Source organism: Brassica napus, chromosome C8 (genome assembly GCF_020379485.1).
Source record: "Brassica napus cultivar Da-Ae chromosome C8, Da-Ae, whole genome shotgun sequence".
Taxonomy (NCBI): Eukaryota; Viridiplantae; Streptophyta; class Magnoliopsida; order Brassicales; family Brassicaceae; genus Brassica; species Brassica napus.
The window spans coordinates 26,852,288-26,870,111 of record NC_063451.1 but is presented as its reverse complement, the minus strand read 5'-3'; the positions used below and the strand labels follow the sequence as shown (position 1 = coordinate 26,870,111).

Genomic DNA, 17,824 nt, shown 5'->3' with positions numbered 1-17,824 from the left:
TAATAGAGAAAACCCATACCTAATAGTAAAATTCCACTTAAGGGAATTATAATTCTTCTTTTATTTGCCTATTCTTTAATCACATGCGGTCAACACCAACATTGAAAGACATTACTAGAAACTAAACAATAACCAAAAAAACAAATGAACTTTTTCATATATGAAAAGTAATAAAGCACTTTGATGGAAAGTTTTTCAATTTTGAATGAATTCACTTTGAATACTATAATATGGTATGTTGCAAAAGTTTGAAAATTTATTATCTTGAATAATAATAATACTTGTGTGTAACGAAAATTTATTATTTTTGAATAATACTTTGCGTACTCGAAATATAGTGATGTGTAGCTGGCACTTTTTATCACTATTGAAGGCTACTATCGTAATTTACCTCTGTCTGAAATTCAACGAGTTTGTGTGGGGGGGGGGGGGGGGGGGAGAGGAGCAGCCAGCAGAGTATATTCACGTGAAGCACAGAGAGAGAGAGAGAGAGAGAGACATAAATCTTTAGCTAGCAGCACTAAACCCCTTAACTAACATTATGTCTAAATCTCTCTTCTCTTATCTCAACCAAACACTAAACAAATCTACAGGAAGATAATGCAAGGATCTGTAGCCGAGTCTGAATCCGAACCAGAAGAGTTGCAGAATCAATTCAATGCCAGTCACTAGCATGTCTTCCACCGTCCCTCCTCTCTTCTTCCTCTTCTTCTTCATTACAATCTTCAATCTTTCTATTTCCGGTAAGTTCATCTTTCATTCCGACAAGTTAATCACTTCAAATTCCGACAAGCTTTTGTAATAATCTTGGCCAATTTTTATCAACGTCGTGCAGCAAAGTCGTGGCCTTTATCGCAAGAGAACAAGATCCAAGAACAAGACAGAGACCCATTCGTCGGATTCAACATCGGCACCGACGTCTCCTCACTCCTCCCACCTCCGGACCTCGTCAAGTTCCTCCAAACCCAGAAAATAAACCACATCCGCCTATACGACGCCGATCCGGAGCTCCTCAAAGCCCTGTCCAAAACCAAGATACGCGTCATCATCAGCGTCCCCAACAACCAGCTCCTAGCCATCGGATCCTCCAACGCCACCGCCGCGTCGTGGATCGGCCGCAACGTGGTCGCTTACTACCCTGAAACCTTAATCACAGCCATCTCCGTCGGAGACGAGGTCTTAAACACTGTCCCCTCTTCGGCTCCCTTGCTCTTACCAGCCATTGAGTCTCTTTACAACGCTCTCGTGGCTTCGAATCTCCACACTCAGATCAAAGTCTCCACACCTCACGCGGCCTCCATCATGATGGATACTTTCCCTCCTTCGCAAGCTTACTTTAACCAGACGTGGCTCTCGGTTATGTCCCCCTTGCTTCGGTTCTTGTCCAAAACCGGCTCTCCTCTGATGATGAATCTCTATCCTTACTACGTCTATATGCAGAACAAAGGCGTTGTTCCGTTAGATAACTGCCTTTTCGAGCCGTTGACTCCTGCTAAAGAGATGGTTGACCCCAACACGTTGCTGCATTACACTAACGTCCTCGACGCTATGGTAGACGCAGCTTATGTATCCATGAAGAACCTGAATATTTCTGATGTGGCTGTGCTTGTGACCGAGACCGGGTGGCCTTCTCAAGGCGATAAAATGGAGCCGCACGCTACTATCGATAACGCTGACACGTACACCTCCAATTTGATCAAACATGTTTTTGACAGAACGGGGACGCCTCTGCGCCCCGAGGTGACGCCAAGTGTTTATATCTACGAGCTGTTTAACGAGGATAAGAGGGCGAAGCCGGTTAGCGAAGCTAGCTGGGGTTTATTCTATGGGAACACTACGCCGGTTTATTTGCTTCATGTCTCTGGGAGTGGGGCTTTCTTGGCGAATGATACGACGAACAAGACGTACTGTGTTGCTATGGATGGGGTTGATGTGAAGACGCTTCAGGCTGCGTTGGATTGGGCTTGTGGGCCGGGGAGAGCGAATTGTAGTGAGATTCAGCCTGGGGAGAGTTGTTATCAGCCGAATAATGTGAAGGGGCATGCTTCTTTTGCTTTTAATAGTTATTACCAGCAGGAAGGGAGAGCTTCTGGTTCTTGTGACTTCAAAGGTGTGGCTATGATCACTACTACAGACCCAAGTAAGCTCTCTTATTCTTTTTATTGTTAGAGAGTGACAGTGATTGGTTTACTGATCAAGAGAATGTGTATGTTTCAGGTCATGGAAGCTGCATTTTCCCTGGAAGGTAATAAAGTTGTGACATTAAAACGTTATTAGTTCTGTATTTTGTGTGTTTTATTCACTTGCTATTGCCTCATTTTTGTGCAGCAAGAAGGTAGGAAACGGGACACAGACGGTGGTGAATTCGACTCAAGTTGCAGCTGGTGAAACCTCCTCAAGGAGTCTTCTCTCAAGAGGTTTCTGTGCCAGTATGATGATTCTTGTAACTTGTGTTTTGTTACCCTTCTGGTGATTTTTCATTTTTTTTCTTTACCACGGTTGAGTTACAATTCTAGGTTTTCATAAACAAATTGTATTTTAATCAAAATTTTGTAATTCGTTGTTTTGTTGGTAGTCCATTTTAGTAGTCAGTCTCTTGTAACTTTGTTGGGGGCAATGTTTTGTGTAAAACCTGTCTTGGTAAATGTTGCTGTTACTTGGCTGTGATGTTGTGTATTCTCCCAACATATAATGAAGATTATGCAGTGTTCTAAAAATCGATCTAGCGGTGTAGTTGGTAAAAATGAACTTGAACAAAACGAATTTTTCAAACGAATTTTTTAAAAAAATATCAGTCTAACGTTCAAAAATAGATCTAAGCATCTGTCTAAACTTTTCGACCAAAAAAAAAAAAGAAAAAAAGCATATGTCTAAACAATAATCCTCTATATGGCGCATAACCACACCGTCTAATGATTTCTAGAACATTGAGATTATGAAATTTAGGAGAGTTAAACGGTCACTAAAACATGAAAAATGTCAAAAGTATTTCACTGAACTTAAAAATTTAATGTACAAAACCATGTTCTTAACAATAAGCTACAGATTAACTGTTTGTCTCAGCAATAAATGAGTTTGAAGCTAAGCTTCGAAGATAAGAGAATGGTGAAAGAAAGGGTCTTGCAGGTATGACCAAAGCCATAAAACTGGTTCTTCTGTTTGTTTATATTCACATGTTTCTGCACAGTATGGCCGCATGCAAGTCTCGGCTATCTGACTAAATCCATGGGATAACACCCGAGTACACGGATGAAACTCGTGAACTCCTGTAAAAACCAAAAGACATGATCATTAGAATCGGTTAGAGACTTGAGACAGGCTACAAAAGCTCTAGAGTTTGAGAGGACCGATACCTGTAGATGGCCAAGGGCATGCTGAGCACGAATTTCAGCCATGGAAGCTTCAAAATCAATGTAGAATAAGTAATCAAAGGACCTATCATCATCATCATCACAAACAAACTACTTATCAAACAGAAAAAAAGATGTGATTCATCATGCTGTGCGTTAGAACTAACAAAACTATACTTACTTGGCGCTTCCATTGTTAGAACCATCAACTACTCTTAGCGGTCTTCTTCTTTGCGGACGACTTTCTATCTTTGATAAGTTAATGCTTCTTAATGCAAAAACAGCCAAGGCCTTGAACAGCACACCAGGACCTTCTTCCAGCGAGAACACAATACTTGTCTGAGAAGAAAACAGATGCATTACTACTGGGACTAATAAGTTTCAGCTGATTTGTAATTACCTTATATGGTCGATCTGTTCTTGGAATCATAGGCTCTCTCGAAAGTATCAGAAAACGAGTCACATTGTTAGCATCATCCTGAATACAGTAGGAAAGATCAAAACATCAACGTAAAGATTGCAGATAAACAATCTGTTTCATCACATTCCTTATCAGTAGAGAGTAATTACTTGTATGTTCTCGGCAAGAATATCAAGACCATATATATTTGCAGCTCGTACACTCGCAATTGCTCCAACATCCTTCTTGCCACTTGAAGCAACAGTCTGAAGAAAACATTATCTGTGAGCTGAACTAAAAGACTCATTATCTCAAGCCCTTACCTGAGCAGCAGTAGCAGTGTCTTTTGCAGAGAGTCTCTGTATGCCTAAATCGTTAAGTGAATTCACACATTGATCAAGCGCCTGGAGAGAAAGAAAAGCAAAGTACTCAACCATCAGTGAACTTATAAGAGTCTCAAGGCAATGGGTGAAGAAGAAGAAACCTGAGGATGGCTTAGAACGCGTTTAATCTCTTCCTTATTGACACCAGGCACTCCTAAGAGACAATGATTCACAGGAAGATGGACTTCTTGGACAATGTGAAGCCTATGACGAAGGAGCAGATCATAGTTACGGTGGATACTACCACCTACTGAGTTCTCAATCGGTAGTACTGCTTTATCCACCAACCAAAGCTCAGCAGCCTGAAGAATCAATCATATCAAAACATAGTAAAGCACCACTTTTGTGAGGTTATGAATATTTTAGAAATGACCTGGAACGCAGTTTCAAAGTGTTCACAAGGCACAGTTTCACAATTTGGATATGCTTCTAGTGCTGCTGTCTCGCTATATGCACCTGGGATGCCCTGCAAGTGGAGAGTGCGCACGTAAACACAAGCAAATGAATTAAACAGAAACATGTATTTTAAGTTAGGTGAGGAAAGTAAGACTTCACCTGAAAAGATATTCGCACTTTTGAATCATCTCCAGCAGAAGAGTAGAGACTGTTTGCAGATAGCGGTTCTGTAATCAACGTTAATTGTTAGGGAGAGAGGTAAAAAAAAAAAAAAAAAGATAACAATGAGGCCATGACATGACAGACAATGCATTTGAGTTTTATAATACTTCTGGGGGAGAAGTATGTTACTATGCAAGTGTCTCACTGAAAATGGATAAGATAACACATGCAGCAAGCCCTAAATAATCAATGATCCCTGATGAGACTACACGGCAAGAGAGATCGAATCTGAAACATCAAATGCAGCTACAAATATGGAAAGTGTCCATTATCAGCAAAACATATAAAGTTCTTAATTTTAAAATGTGATAAAAATCCCTATACCGTGATGCAAATGGCCATGATTGAAACACCAAATGCAAGCTACTAATATGGAAGAAACAAATCTAGTATCAACAAAACATTTTTATTCAATTCTCAATACAGATCGACGCATGTGTATAGCAAGCCCTATGTTGCAATGCAAATGACAATGATTGATTCATTTACGAGACTACAGAACACGAAAAGATCAAAGCAGAAACCCATCAAGTGCAGCTTTCTAATATAGTAAAAAGAAGGAATCTTATGCCATTCCTGGAATCAAGACATCCATAGGCAACAAACATTAGTAATGTCAATCCATAAATCTCATTTCCTAATATCTGTAACATCTGAAAAAACAAAAAAAAACTCTTAAATGCAGAAATCTAGAGGAAAAGAATTCCAAATACAATTTGTATTCAAAGATTTAATGTAAACCTAGACAAGGACATGATCATTGTTAGCTCATCTGACAAAACCTAGGCTAGTGGTAAAAAATGTGAAAACAAAGATTCCTAAATGATAGCAATGATTTCTCATCTGCTTAAACAAAGTATCCCACAAATCAAAATCCATCTAAATAATCACAATCTCAAATTGCATGATTGCATAAACACAAAACAACCAATCAACGTTATCAATATGAAGACCATGAAACAACAACGTGTCAAATGAAACTGAGTAACGAGTTGACTCACTAGGAAGCATGCTCAAGTCTCTATGAAAAGCAACAGGCTTCGCCTCCTGAACCAGACCCATTTCATCAGAGGCCTTCTTAAGCTCAGGGCCGTTGCCTTCAACGGCAGTGACGGCTCTCTGGGAAGCAGCAGAGGGGGAGGAGGAGCATTCCCAGAGGGAGACACGACGACCCACCAGAGGGTAACGGTGAGGCGTTTGGGGACAAACCCAGATGGGTAAACACCTCAGAGCCATAAAGTGAGGAGCTTTTTGTTTGGAGGACGACGAAATCGAGCAATGCGGAGGAAGAGTTAGGTCAACAAAAGTGTCAATGGAGAGATGGGTTTGGTGAGAAAGTATATTAAGTCACAACAAAAAAGTCTGGATTTTTATTAGCTCTGGAAGGTCTTTATTTCAGACAAGAGTAAACTCGGAAACTCAGACGAAAGGAAAGGTCCACACTTTCAAGACGTTACGTACATTACACACACACATATATATATATTTTTTTTTTTATTATTCCTTTTTGGTAAGCTGGCTGACAAAAAAGAAAAAGATTTTTTTCCTCTGTCAATAATAATTTTTTTTGTTGACTCATGGATATCATTGTTGGACATTTCTTGTTTTTCACGAGTCAATCAAGTTTAGAAAATCTTATCAATACGTTTCTCTTTTTGATAACCATATTTTTTTTTTTCCTTTTTAAAGTTGAAAATTAAATGGAAGTATCCTTGATTTGATTCAACAGTTTGACTGATAGTTTATTAATGATTCAACATCGAAAAGTATAAGGTTCAAAATTCCAAAAGATGCGATCCCTGTATATTATTTGTGAAATATTACAATTTATTTTTATAGCCACGTGTTATCACTAGAATGATTCTTAGAATTATTAGACAAATACGTTGGTTCATCTAATTATATAATAAGCTTTTTATTAAACTAATCATAAATTCATTATTAATGTCATTTATTATTTCCTTAAATAAATATTACGGAATTCCCTAATGTAGCTAAAGTATATATGATAATTAATGATTTTGAATAATAAAGATCTGATAAAAGATAATGTATCTTCTATCAAATTTGTTTAATTTTAAACTATTAAAATAATTTAAAAAAATCACAATAACCATATTATAAAAATTTAGATTTTTCTTTATATGTTATATTTTGAATTTTAAAAAACGACTATAAATTACTAAAACTGTTAAAAGTCTCACATTCAAATTTTGCGATCCATGGTTTAAAATTTTTGTTATGACAAAATACAAATGATTACAAAATCATATAAATAAAAGTTTAATTTAATTAATCATTAAGATTTAAAATATATATGTATATATATCATTCTAAATTAAACTATAAACCATATTGAATAAATAAATATTTTAATTTTAAAATTTATTTTGAATAATTTTTTTTGATAAAAGTTTTGAACTAACATTGATAAATTTTTTTAAATTATAAATTACTAAAATTATTAATCGCACAATGAAAATTTTGTTATCAGTAATTTAAAGTTTTTGCTATTAAAGATACACATGATCAAAAAAACATATGAGTAGAAAGCATCATTTAATAGACATTAATATTAAAAATATACTATGTATGTTAATATCATTTAAATTTAATTACATATCCTATCAAATTTTTAAAAAAAATTGTTTGGATTAATAAAATTGATTTATACGTTCGCACCAATTTAATTATATATGTAATAGTTACTGACTTTTAATTATTCAATAAATATTTATTATTTCATAATATGTAAGAACATATAATACATAAAATAATTTATATATATAATGTTTATCCCGCGCAAGGCGCAGATCTTAATCTAGTTACATATTATGGGAAAAAATTAAAGAAAATTTCAGCATGGCACAACATATACCGTCAAATAGAAATTTCATAGGACGGTTCAAAATTGTGTAGTCAAATATAAGTTTTTATATAATAGATAAAATTATTGCATGTAAAATCGTTTTTTATAATATTTTTTTATAGATTATAAATAACACAATTAACCACAAGTAAAAAATGTTAAAAATTAAAAACTAGTTTAAAACATTTAGTTTAGAATTATTCACAACTAAAAATATATTTATTAAATAAACTTGCGTTATGCAAATTTAGCATATTGTCAACTTTAAAAAGTTTTAAAATAATAAATTCTTGCATCTCAGTTGAAAAATAATTCTGATATTATATTTTTAAAAGGCTTAGCAATTAGAGTTACAAAGATTGGGTTGTGACTAGTGAGATTTGATAATGTTAAATATATTTTTTTACATTGTTAGAGAAAGATAATGCTAAATACTCATTCAAAAGAAAATAGCAAGAGAAAGAAAGCAAAACTATGCAACTATTTTTGATAAGTCAATGAAATGGGCTGACAGAAAGAAAAAAGACTAATAAAATAAATAATGCACTTATCCGGTTTATCTCGGTTAGGTTTGTATCAAACCCGGTCTTGTTGTAACAATTAATAAGCCTAACCAGATATATACTGAGAGAGAGAGAGAGAGAGAGAGAGAATCATCGACTCTCCGTTTCAGCTCCGGTAAGTTTCAGAAGCAATCGAACATGTTAAAGCTCTTGTAACAAAGATGTAATCTTTAATGATTTAAACGCTTCCATTGCTACGGCGTTGAAGTTTGCTTCCTAGGATTTGGATTTATCTAACCAATTCAGAGTTTTTGTGTGTAGGGTTCTTGTTTCAATGCCTAAAGTTTTAGACTTTACTCTTTTTGTGTTTAGGGTTCTTGTTTCAATGCCTAAAGTCTTAGTCTTTTACTGGGCTCTTCTTGCTTGCTTGTTGATTCTGTAGAGAAAGCTGATTGTTTTAGAACTTTTGAAAGATCTCAATACTGTTTATATTTGATTGGGTACTTGATGTGAGCAGATTCTTGAAGTGGTAAATGGATAACATTTTGGACTCGTTGAACAAAGCCTACGAGAAGTTCGTTATCGCCTCAGCTGAGGTTCTCGAGTCCAAAGAGAGTGCTGGCGGGATAAAAGCCTCTCTCACTGATGCTGCGTTAGAGAATTTCAAGGAGAAGTGGGAGCTGTTCCGCGTGGCGTGCGATCAAGCCGAGGAGTTTGTGGAGTCGGTGAAGCAGAGGATTGGATCCGAGTGTTTAGTTGATGAGGCTACTGGTTTAACAACAGGAGGAGGTAGTAACTCAGGCCAAAGCGTTGGCGCTGCCACTAGTCTCCCTCCCATTAGCGCGGTGAGGCTGGAGCAGATGAGTAGAGCGGTTCGATGGCTTGTGCTTGAGCTGCAGCGTGGGTCTGGTGGTGCAGCTGCTGGTTCTGTGCATTCTTCTTCGTCTGCAGGGTTTGATCCTAGGTTCTCTGAAGACTCGACTCAATAGAGTGTGTCCTACTACTCACTACACACTCCTCTAATCTAAAACTGCAGCTGCATTATTCTCTGAGTCTTTATATTCTGACCAAGCAAGAAGCAATACTTGATTGCTGATCGGTTTGATTTGTAGGATTTTTGAGTGTTTGTTCTGAATCTCAAGTAAAAGAGAGACTGTTTTTATCTTTTTTGTAATTCTTTTTATATTATTATGTTTCTGTTTGGTTAGTGTGGTTTTATGTTTTGTATTAGAACATGATAAAAGGCAAACGAAAAAAATGTGATTCACGGTGAAGAAGAAAGATGTTCACAACAAAAGCGTGATAAAGTAAAGTTAGGACACAAGTGAAAAGAGTTTGAACCCCAGAAGACGCCCAGATACAGAGTTAATTTCGCAACACACTTAGTTTGTTTTCTAAGGCTTAAGCGAACTATCACCACCAAAACTAGGATTCTGGGTCTGATCCAGAGGCTAACAGACCCTCGAAAGTGTGTTCCTTTCTTCTTCTCACCTCCCAAAGTAGTACTTCCTTTACCCCCTATTAGTTCTGGGTTTTAGGATAGCTCGATTGGTTTCTCTTTGATCTGTCTTTTTTGTGTGTGTTAATTCTCTGTTTAAACGCCTCTTTGAATGTTGTCATCCTGTTCCTTCATACGTTGCTGCAACCGATCTTATTAATCTGGTTCTGTTGTGTATTTCTCTGTAATTTTCAGATACATGGATTCCAATGAGCCGATGCTGCTCCTGAGTTCCCGGATTGGTCAAGTGAGTTTTCTCCTTATTGTTTATAATGATCTTTGGGAGGCTTTTTAGTTTGTATTAGTTATTTGTAATTCATCTGTTCCTATGTGTTTTTGTATCCCACAGATTGGTGATCTTGGTCTTGATTTGCTATGGCGTTTCTTACACATAGTTGTGAGCTTATTCCACATCGTCTCTGGCATCTTTGAGGCAATCCAAAGCTACGCGATCTCGTTAGGACTGATTCAAAAGTACAGTTCCGTAGACATTGAGAAGCTCAGGTGTCTAGCTGTTGTATTGGATATCGAAGTAGCTCGAGATGTTGCCAAGGTTGTTGAGCTTTTACAATGGCTAAAGACCATTGGGGTGAAACAAGTTGGTCTATTTGACTCACAAGGTAAAGATGCTTTCATCAAATCATCTCTAATTGTCCCTTCATGAATACACATTGATGGCTCAGAGTTTGCTTCTTCTAGGTTTGTTGAAGAAGTCCAAGGATATGATCCTTGAAATGGTGCCAGGTTCAACGTTGTTACAGGTATGTTAATCTCAAATACCTTATCTTTAGCTTCTCTATTTAGATTGTTACTTTACTTGCACAGTGTATGTTTTCTTTTTTAATAGGAGACTGGTGAAAAGGACATTTCTCCTGACCGGAAGGAGGGCATTGCTATAGAGTTCATTTCGTCTTCCGACAATAAAGAAGCTGTTGTGAAAGCAGCCAACATACTACTTAAGAGACACTTGAAAACCAGCCATCCTGAGAAGGATGAAGGGAACAACGTTTTTACCGAGTCTCATTTGAATGAAGCATTAAGGGTTGTTGGTTTGTGTTTATTCTCTCATTTGGAACTCTAATAAGTACTATTGAAGTTTCTTGAAAAGAAAGTGATGATCTAAACTGTGGCAGGTGAGAACGTGCATGTGCCTGATCTGATGCTGGTTTATGGACCTGTGAGGAGCCACCTCGGCTTCCCTGCTTGGAGACTTCGATACACTGAGATCGTGTATGTTCTTTGTACTTCCCACCTCTTATATCTTCAAAGCTAAATCTCATAAAGAACTTTCCTTGGTGTTTTGTTGGTTGTTGATAGACATATGGGATCTTTGAAGTATATGAGATATGGTTCCCTTCTGAAGGCAATCCACAAATTTACAGGAGTGCGCCAAAACTATGGCAAGTCTTTCTCTCCTTTGACCTGGATTTGAGTCAAATCTTGTCTATTGGATCTCAGTTTTTTCACTATGGATCGAGTCAGCCATTGGTTACTTTCTGCTAATGGGAAGAAACTGGATTTTTTTTCTTGACAGGGGTTTAATGATGATTGTCAAGGCGCAGATGGTTATAGAGCGCAGAGCTTCAGAGATTAGTTTTTGGTTTGTGATTCACATATATGTCGTTTCAAATGAGACATTATAGGAGAGTTACTAATCTAGTGCTGCCACCATTACTGCAAATTTGTTCACATTTTGTTCTGACAACCAGTAATGCTACAGAGTTCATTGCATAGAATCTGATTACATAACTGAATAGTAAAAAGCTGGACCTAACCGAAATAGAACATTAAGTTTTTCAGATTGGTTACAACTTTTCATATTCAAATGAAATGGGAAGGTCTGAACATCGCTATGAGCTGCATCTATGCAAATGTCTTTGCATGTTGCTTCAGTATTCTGTTTCCAATAGACCATCGATAAGCCCAAATTCAAGCGCCTGCATAAGAAAATAACCAGAAAAATATCAATATACAAGATTCAAGTACAATGGTGTATAAGGATGATATGATTATGAGGAGAAAAGACCCATGCCCACGAGCTGTGGCCATAAGCTCATTTGAACAAATTCGAGTTAATGTATTAGATTTGGTTGGTAACATTTACCTCAGATGCGGATAAGAAACGATCTCTTTCAGTGTATTGCTGCACTGTCTCAAGAGTTTGTCCAGTGAAAGCTGCATACATCCTGTCAATTTTCTGCACGCAAGAGGCAACAAAAGAGATTCAATCAGATCTTTTAGCTTTAAAGAACTTGACTTTCCACATTCTTAAACCAAGAAGCATGAGAATAATAAAGAGAAAGACTTACTTGTCGAGCTTCAATGGCTTCATTCACCTGTCTCCTCACGTCCTCCACATGTCCCTGCAGAGTTTAAGTTAAACATGAAATCAGTTTCAAGTTCATTGCGTATAAGATTCCAAGTACTAACAAGAACTAAAGAGACATACTCCGCATCCAGTTTGAGGTTGATGTATCATGACACGAGTGTTTGGCATTGCATAGCGCATCCCTTTCTCGCCTCCAGCAAGAAGAAGTGCTCCTTGACTCGCTGCTACTCCAAACGCTACTGTTCCAACTTTCGGCTTTATCTAAAACCATCATTTACAAGAAAATCTCAATAGGTTAATATACTGTTTCTGTGTGAGTTTGTGACAGAAACATCATCACGGGAAGGGAACTCACCCAAGACATACAGTCATAGATTGCTAAGACCGAGTAAGTGCTGCCTCCAGGACAATTCAAGTAAATCTAAAGCAGAGAACACTTGTCAGTAAACATGAGATTTTACTTTCTTTGAGAAGTAGGTGGGATGAAATATGAGTTGATTGAGCTAACCAAGATGTCGGATTTATCATCAATAGAAGCGAGGGTAACAAGCTGAGATATGACACGCTGAGCAACCTGTGCGTTGATTGGCTGTCCGATGAAGATTATGCGGTTTCGGAATAACACTGAAGAGAGGTCCAAAGGTCCTCCAGGTGTCATCACTGCTGGCATTACAGGCGGGTTTCCTTTCTTCGCCTCTATCACTCCAAATCTATACATTGCAATACAGAAACAAACTCAGTTAAACACACTGAAAAGAGAAAGGTTGAGATACACATCAACCACATAGCCTCTTTGGAAACATATAATATATAAGTACTAAGAACTCAGACAGTCAATCTAGCTTATGAGTAACACAGACAATGGTGAATACATAATCAAGAGGAGGGGGGGAATAGAATAGAGATGACCTTGGAGCTATGCTACGAGGATCTTTGTTGCCAGAGACATTACTCGAAAGTCCTGAAAAAACATCAAACACAACTCAAATCTCAGACACATATCAACTCATCCGGCAACAACACTTCTCCAGCATCAAACAATCAACTGAGTTCCAGAATCCTAAACCCAACAATAAAAAACTTAAAGAGGCTTTAAAGTTACCAGCTTTCAATGAATCGCCATAAGGACTTGGAAGAGCAGAAACTATACGCCTTGTAAGATTTCTACACAGTCAAATAAACAATAAAAGGCAGAAACTTTGGGTCATAGAATAGAACAATAGCACAATTGAAGCACTAGTACTAACTAACATAAATCGTTTTGAGAGTGTGATTGCGATTAGAGTACCTTTGATTGTGAGATAGATACGAAGTGGGTTTAGCGTTTCTAGTTCGAGAAGAGAAGGTAAGACTTAGAGGAGGTGAAATTGCCAATCCCGCCATTACTACCAGAGCTCTAAGCTTTTCTCTATGTTGAGAAGTTTCGGATTCGGGCGTGGATAGACACAGAAGAGGGCAAGTAGAAGACTCAAGGTTAATGTTTGGACACGAACAGAAACTGAACCCAACAGCAACACAGACAGGTCTGAGAGACTCTGTATCACCCAGCGGGTTCAAAAACAATCCAAAAACTTTTATTTTCAGTTTTTAATTTTTATTTTCATCTGACATCTACAAAAAATAATTACAATAACATGCTAATTTGGTATCATTTTTAAATTTTATTTCAGTTTTAAATATATTTTTTCATAATGAAAACGTTTCCGTTGTTCTAACTGTTATATTTATCTGTCATAATGATTCACTAGGTATTTCGTCCGCTCATGCTCATGCGGACATAAACATTTTATAATTACTTATTAATACATATATTACAAAATAAAAACAATAATAATAAATTATTATTTATGTTTTCATTTAATTTTTTTTACGTATTATAAATTTTTGAAATTTTTTTATACACTATATTCATTATTAATAAATAAATCTTGGAAACCACTCAATATTATTTTTTCAATTATATAAAATTAAGAATTTTACTTGATTAAAATTTATTTTTTAGTTTTAAAATTTTTATTACAAGGTTTTTTCGTATAACAACATAATATATATGGGAATTATCTTTTTATTTTAAAATATATTTTGGAGACTTTTATTATTAATAATTTTAAACACTTATCTAGTCAAATAAATTTGAAATTCGTTTTTATTTTTTTAAAATTTATATATGTTATTTATTAAGGGCATAAACGATATTAACCTGTCTAAATTTTAACGTGAGAGCTCGAATGTAAAAATCACTTCACAATTCTTTATACACTATATTCATTATTAATAAATAAATCTTAAAAATCACTCAATATTCTTTTTTAAATTATATAAAATTAAGAATTTTACTTGATTAACATTTAGTTGTTTTTTTAACTTTTTATTACAAGATATATTTTGGATAACAACACAATATTTATAGGAATTGTTTTTTTTTTATAATATATTTTAAGATTTGGATACTTTTACTATTAATAATTTTAAACACTTATCTGATAAAATAAATTTGAAATTCGTTTTTATTTTTGATTAATTTATTAATTTATATATTTTATTCATTAAAGACACACACAATATTAATCAGTCTAACTTTTAACGTGAGTGTCCGAATGCGAAAAATCACTTCGCAAATAATAGTATAGATTACTTGATATTTGACCATGACATGTTAATTTGGTATAATAAAATAAACCAGTCATAATTTTAATTGGCTTGTTTTGAATTGACTAATTGTTTTGATTAACTTTTCTTTTCTCACATAGATCTATTTTTTTATTTTAGGATGTGAATATCATTATTGTACATTACAAAGTCACTATAAATATATCTATATTCGAATTGATTTTTCGCAACGAATCTCTGGCATTAAATTCTATAGCAGTTAATATCAATATCATCCTTAATGAATTTTTATATTTAATTTACTATATAAATAAAGCGAAATTTATATTAACGATATCATATTTATCTGTTATATAAGATAACTGATGATAACTAAATATCATAAATTGTCAAAAAAACATATTTGGAAAAGTAAGATAATTCTTATATATATTGTGTTATTATCTAGAAATAATATTTTATATTATAATTTTTTGAAAAAATTTAAACGTTTTACAATCAAATACTAATCAAGCAAAATATTTGTATAAAGATGTTTTCTAAAATATTTTTAATTTTTATAAGAACATAAATAGTAATTTATTATGCTGATTTTTTGAATTAATAAAATATAAACTAATAAGTTGGATAAAAATTCTATAATTTAAAAACTGTGTTAGTCAAAAAAAAATCTAGTAATAAAAGTTTTCACTTAGCTAAAGAGTTATGGATTTAATTGTTTTTGCGTTGACTGTTGACTAGATGAATACAGAAACATACTTATTTGCTTCAGAGTTATTCTAACTCATCAGTACCGGAAATAACATGGCAAAGCCTTCGCCGGTGAAGATACCAACCACAACTCTAGATGACTATGCCCACAGTCCATTCCATTACGCCGTCGTTTTAGGAGACCACGCAGGTTTAACCTGTCTCGTCTCGTCCTTGCCTAAACTAACCGAGCCGGAACAAATCCACACGGAGTCCGACTCGATAAGCCAAGAGCGAGTCGCCGAGATAATCTCCGCCGTCATCGACCGCCGCGACGTTCCGTTCCGAGAAACGCCTCTCCATCTAGCGGTGCGCATCGGCGACGTTTTCGCCGTGAAGACGATATCCTCCGCCGGCGCTGATGCCGCGCTTCGGAACGTCGCCGGCGGGAACGCCTTGGACGAGGCGGTTTGCCGCGGGAACGCCGAGATCACGGAGATTATTCTCCGGCATCAGCGGCGTTCGGGTTGGTGCAAGTGGAGACGGAGGCTGCCGTGTCTGATCGCGGTTCTTGGCCGCATGAGAGACTTCTACATGGAGATATCTATCAGCTTCGAGAGCTTCGTGATCCCGTTCTTCGGGAAGGTTGTGTCTATACCGGTTTACTACTAGACAACCAACATGGTTTAAGTTTTCTTTTGCTTAACCGGTTGTAACAAACTTTGGTAAATTAATTAATTCAATCAATTCATTTTCATTCATTAGGTCGCTCCTTCCGATACTTACAGGATATGGAAACAAGGCGGAGATCTACGCGCTGATATGTCGTTAACCGGGTTCGACCGGTTTAAAATTCGACGCGCGAACCAGAGCTTTCTTTTCTTAAGTGACGATGACGTGTCTAGTAGTCCCGGTACGTTGCTTGTGTTGAACAGAGAAGAGAAAACGATACTAAACGCGTTTGAAAACGCGGGTGAGACGGTTAGCGAGAGAGAGATGGATGTTACGAAAGCAGAGGTTGTTGTAATGAAGAACTGGCGAGGGAAAGAGAAGGTTGAGACCGTTGGAGAGTGGAAAGCGAAACGTTACGAGATCAAGAACGTGAGTTTCAGTTTAAAGTCGCCGAAAGTTGTCGTCGCCGCCGGAGAAATAGAGCAGAACTCGCCTTCGTTAATGAGGCAGCTCAGTTGTACTAACGTGGAGGATAAAGAATTTGAGCCGTCGTCGTCGTCTTCTCAGAGGAGGAGAAAGTCGGTTTCTTTACCGGTGGCGGCTTCTGTTCCAAGGATCAAAGAGAAGGAGACTGTAAAGAGCTTGAGTCCTTCGGTTTGGTTAACGAATGATTTTCCTTTGACGACGGAGGAGCTGCTTCCGGTTCTTGATATTTTAGCCATTAATGTTGAAGCCGTTCGGAGAATGACGGAGCTGCTCACCGTTAAGTTCCCGGCGGGAACTTTCCCGGTAAAGGTATAAACATGGCGCATTTTATGAACGAATTGCGCCAATAACAGTTTATCATACGTGTCGTAATATTATTGGATGACTTAGAATTAGCGCTGATGTGGCAACATAGCAAAGATTGGGACACTAACCGTCTTCGGTTTGGTCTCCCATTTAATTTGGTTTGATTCGGTATGATTATTTTAATTATGTTTAGATGGTAGTTAATTAAGCGCATCGGACGTACCATTTGATAACTCTTTAAGAAATGGAGATTTTAGTCTGTTAAATGGTTTCATCGCAGCTTAATTCGTTCTAAATTACAATTTATTGGGAACAAATTATTAAATATTTTGATTTGTTTTCAATCTTGGTTTAACGGGTAAACCAATATTAGACAGTACTGATTAGTTATATTTTGTTTTATTTTTTGGTGGGAACCAGATGTCGATACCGGTGATCCCAACGGTGAAGGTAGTCATAACATTCAGCAAGTTCGTGGCTCTCCAGTCGATGGATCAGTTCTACACACCAGTGTCAAGCCCGAGCCACATCTCAGCTGGAGTCGAAGACCAATGCGACGTGGAATCCGATACAAGAACCTCAACTTCAAGGCGATCATTTTCAACACCCTCTTGGCTGAGACTGAAGGCTACCAAGAAAAGCTTACAGCGACGGTTGAAGAAGGAGCAGGCACAAATGGTGGATCCATTTGCAATACCAGCAGGGTATAAGTGGACGAGCAAGTCAGACTAATCAGGTAATCGAACTACTTGGGCTGTATGTTTTAATGGGCTAATGTTATAGATGATTAATACTATGTGTTTCATTTTGTTGTTGTTGTAAACTCGTCAACCATGAAGAATGGATCCATTTTGTTGTTCTTGATCACCTAACTCTCGTTGATGAGTAGTGTTAAGTTGTTATCTTCCATGATAATAGTAAGTGGAGTTCCAATTATAAATATATATAGCCAAAGCATAGAGTAAAATAATTGATCTGAACGCAAACGTTACATGGGTTTTTTTGGGGTCTAAAGCTCACATTAAAATTTACGTTAATCTTTGCATTTTCTTTGTATGCCTTATCATTAGTACATGTAAAAGTATAAACACACGTGTTTTTCTAAACACA

General features: G+C 36.5%; 6 protein-coding genes across 8 annotated transcripts; 4 read left to right on the top strand and 2 right to left on the bottom strand.

Moving 5' to 3' along the window:
- The first annotated feature begins 372 nt into the window (after nt 1–372).
- On the top strand, nt 373–2,719 carry LOC106413864 (glucan endo-1,3-beta-glucosidase 1). Its single transcript, XM_013854599.3, has 4 exons — nt 373–743; nt 836–2,140; nt 2,218–2,245; nt 2,329–2,719. The coding sequence occupies exons 1-4, from the start codon at nt 659–661 to the stop codon at nt 2,471–2,473; spliced, it is 1,563 nt and encodes a 520-aa protein (XP_013710053.1). The 5' UTR covers nt 373–658; the 3' UTR covers nt 2,474–2,719.
- A 258-nt stretch (nt 2,720–2,977) lies between these two features.
- Nucleotides 2,978–6,212, bottom strand: LOC106413870 (arogenate dehydratase/prephenate dehydratase 1, chloroplastic). The gene is made up of 10 exons (XM_013854606.3): nt 5,753–6,212; nt 4,689–4,756; nt 4,507–4,599; nt 4,235–4,435; nt 4,074–4,154; nt 3,921–4,016; nt 3,751–3,828; nt 3,532–3,689; nt 3,354–3,435; nt 2,978–3,266 (listed from the first exon to the last, which is right to left on the bottom strand). The coding sequence occupies exons 1-10, from the start codon at nt 5,985–5,987 to the stop codon at nt 3,210–3,212; spliced, it is 1,149 nt and encodes a 382-aa protein (XP_013710060.2). The 5' UTR covers nt 5,988–6,212; the 3' UTR covers nt 2,978–3,209.
- A 1,820-nt stretch (nt 6,213–8,032) lies between these two features.
- LOC106415403 (mediator of RNA polymerase II transcription subunit 32) lies at nt 8,033–9,330 on the top strand. 2 transcript variants are annotated; one of them, XM_048766359.1, is made up of 2 exons: nt 8,033–8,298; nt 8,641–9,330. In XM_048766359.1, exon 2 carries the CDS (start codon nt 8,657–8,659, stop codon nt 9,110–9,112), a length of 456 nt encoding a protein of 151 aa, XP_048622316.1. In that variant the 5' UTR covers nt 8,033–8,298; nt 8,641–8,656; the 3' UTR covers nt 9,113–9,330. The 2 variants fall into 2 exon arrangements, with proteins under 2 accessions (XP_048622316.1, XP_048622317.1); XM_048766360.1 differs by lacking the exon at nt 8,033–8,298 and adding an exon at nt 8,312–8,440.
- Nucleotides 9,331–9,394: 64 nt separating this feature from the next.
- LOC106415401 (dehydrodolichyl diphosphate synthase complex subunit NUS1) lies at nt 9,395–11,352 on the top strand. Of its 2 annotated transcripts, none has more exons than XM_013856099.3 (8): nt 9,395–9,622; nt 9,817–9,868; nt 9,971–10,241; nt 10,321–10,382; nt 10,469–10,670; nt 10,755–10,851; nt 10,939–11,021; nt 11,156–11,352. In XM_013856099.3, the coding sequence occupies exons 2-8, from the start codon at nt 9,821–9,823 to the stop codon at nt 11,161–11,163; spliced, it is 771 nt and encodes a 256-aa protein (XP_013711553.1). In that variant the 5' UTR covers nt 9,395–9,622; nt 9,817–9,820; the 3' UTR covers nt 11,164–11,352. The 2 variants fall into 2 exon arrangements, with proteins under 2 accessions (XP_013711553.1, XP_013711554.1); XM_013856100.3 differs by having other exon boundaries at nt 9,417–9,591.
- LOC106415400 (ATP-dependent Clp protease proteolytic subunit 6, chloroplastic) lies at nt 11,293–13,493 on the bottom strand. The gene is made up of 9 exons (XM_013856097.3): nt 13,239–13,493; nt 13,053–13,114; nt 12,860–12,911; nt 12,459–12,660; nt 12,306–12,371; nt 12,071–12,211; nt 11,931–11,984; nt 11,726–11,818; nt 11,293–11,558 (listed from the first exon to the last, which is right to left on the bottom strand). Exons 1-9 carry the CDS (start codon nt 13,331–13,333, stop codon nt 11,511–11,513), a joined length of 813 nt encoding a protein of 270 aa, XP_013711551.1. The 5' UTR covers nt 13,334–13,493; the 3' UTR covers nt 11,293–11,510.
- A 616-nt stretch (nt 13,494–14,109) lies between these two features.
- LOC106414842 (ankyrin repeat domain-containing protein 13C-like) lies at nt 14,110–17,774 on the top strand. Its single transcript, XM_048766358.1, has 3 exons — nt 14,110–15,895; nt 16,016–16,717; nt 17,135–17,774. The coding sequence occupies exons 1-3, from the start codon at nt 15,365–15,367 to the stop codon at nt 17,444–17,446; spliced, it is 1,545 nt and encodes a 514-aa protein (XP_048622315.1). The 5' UTR covers nt 14,110–15,364; the 3' UTR covers nt 17,447–17,774.
- Nucleotides 17,775–17,824: the final 50 nt, after the last annotated feature.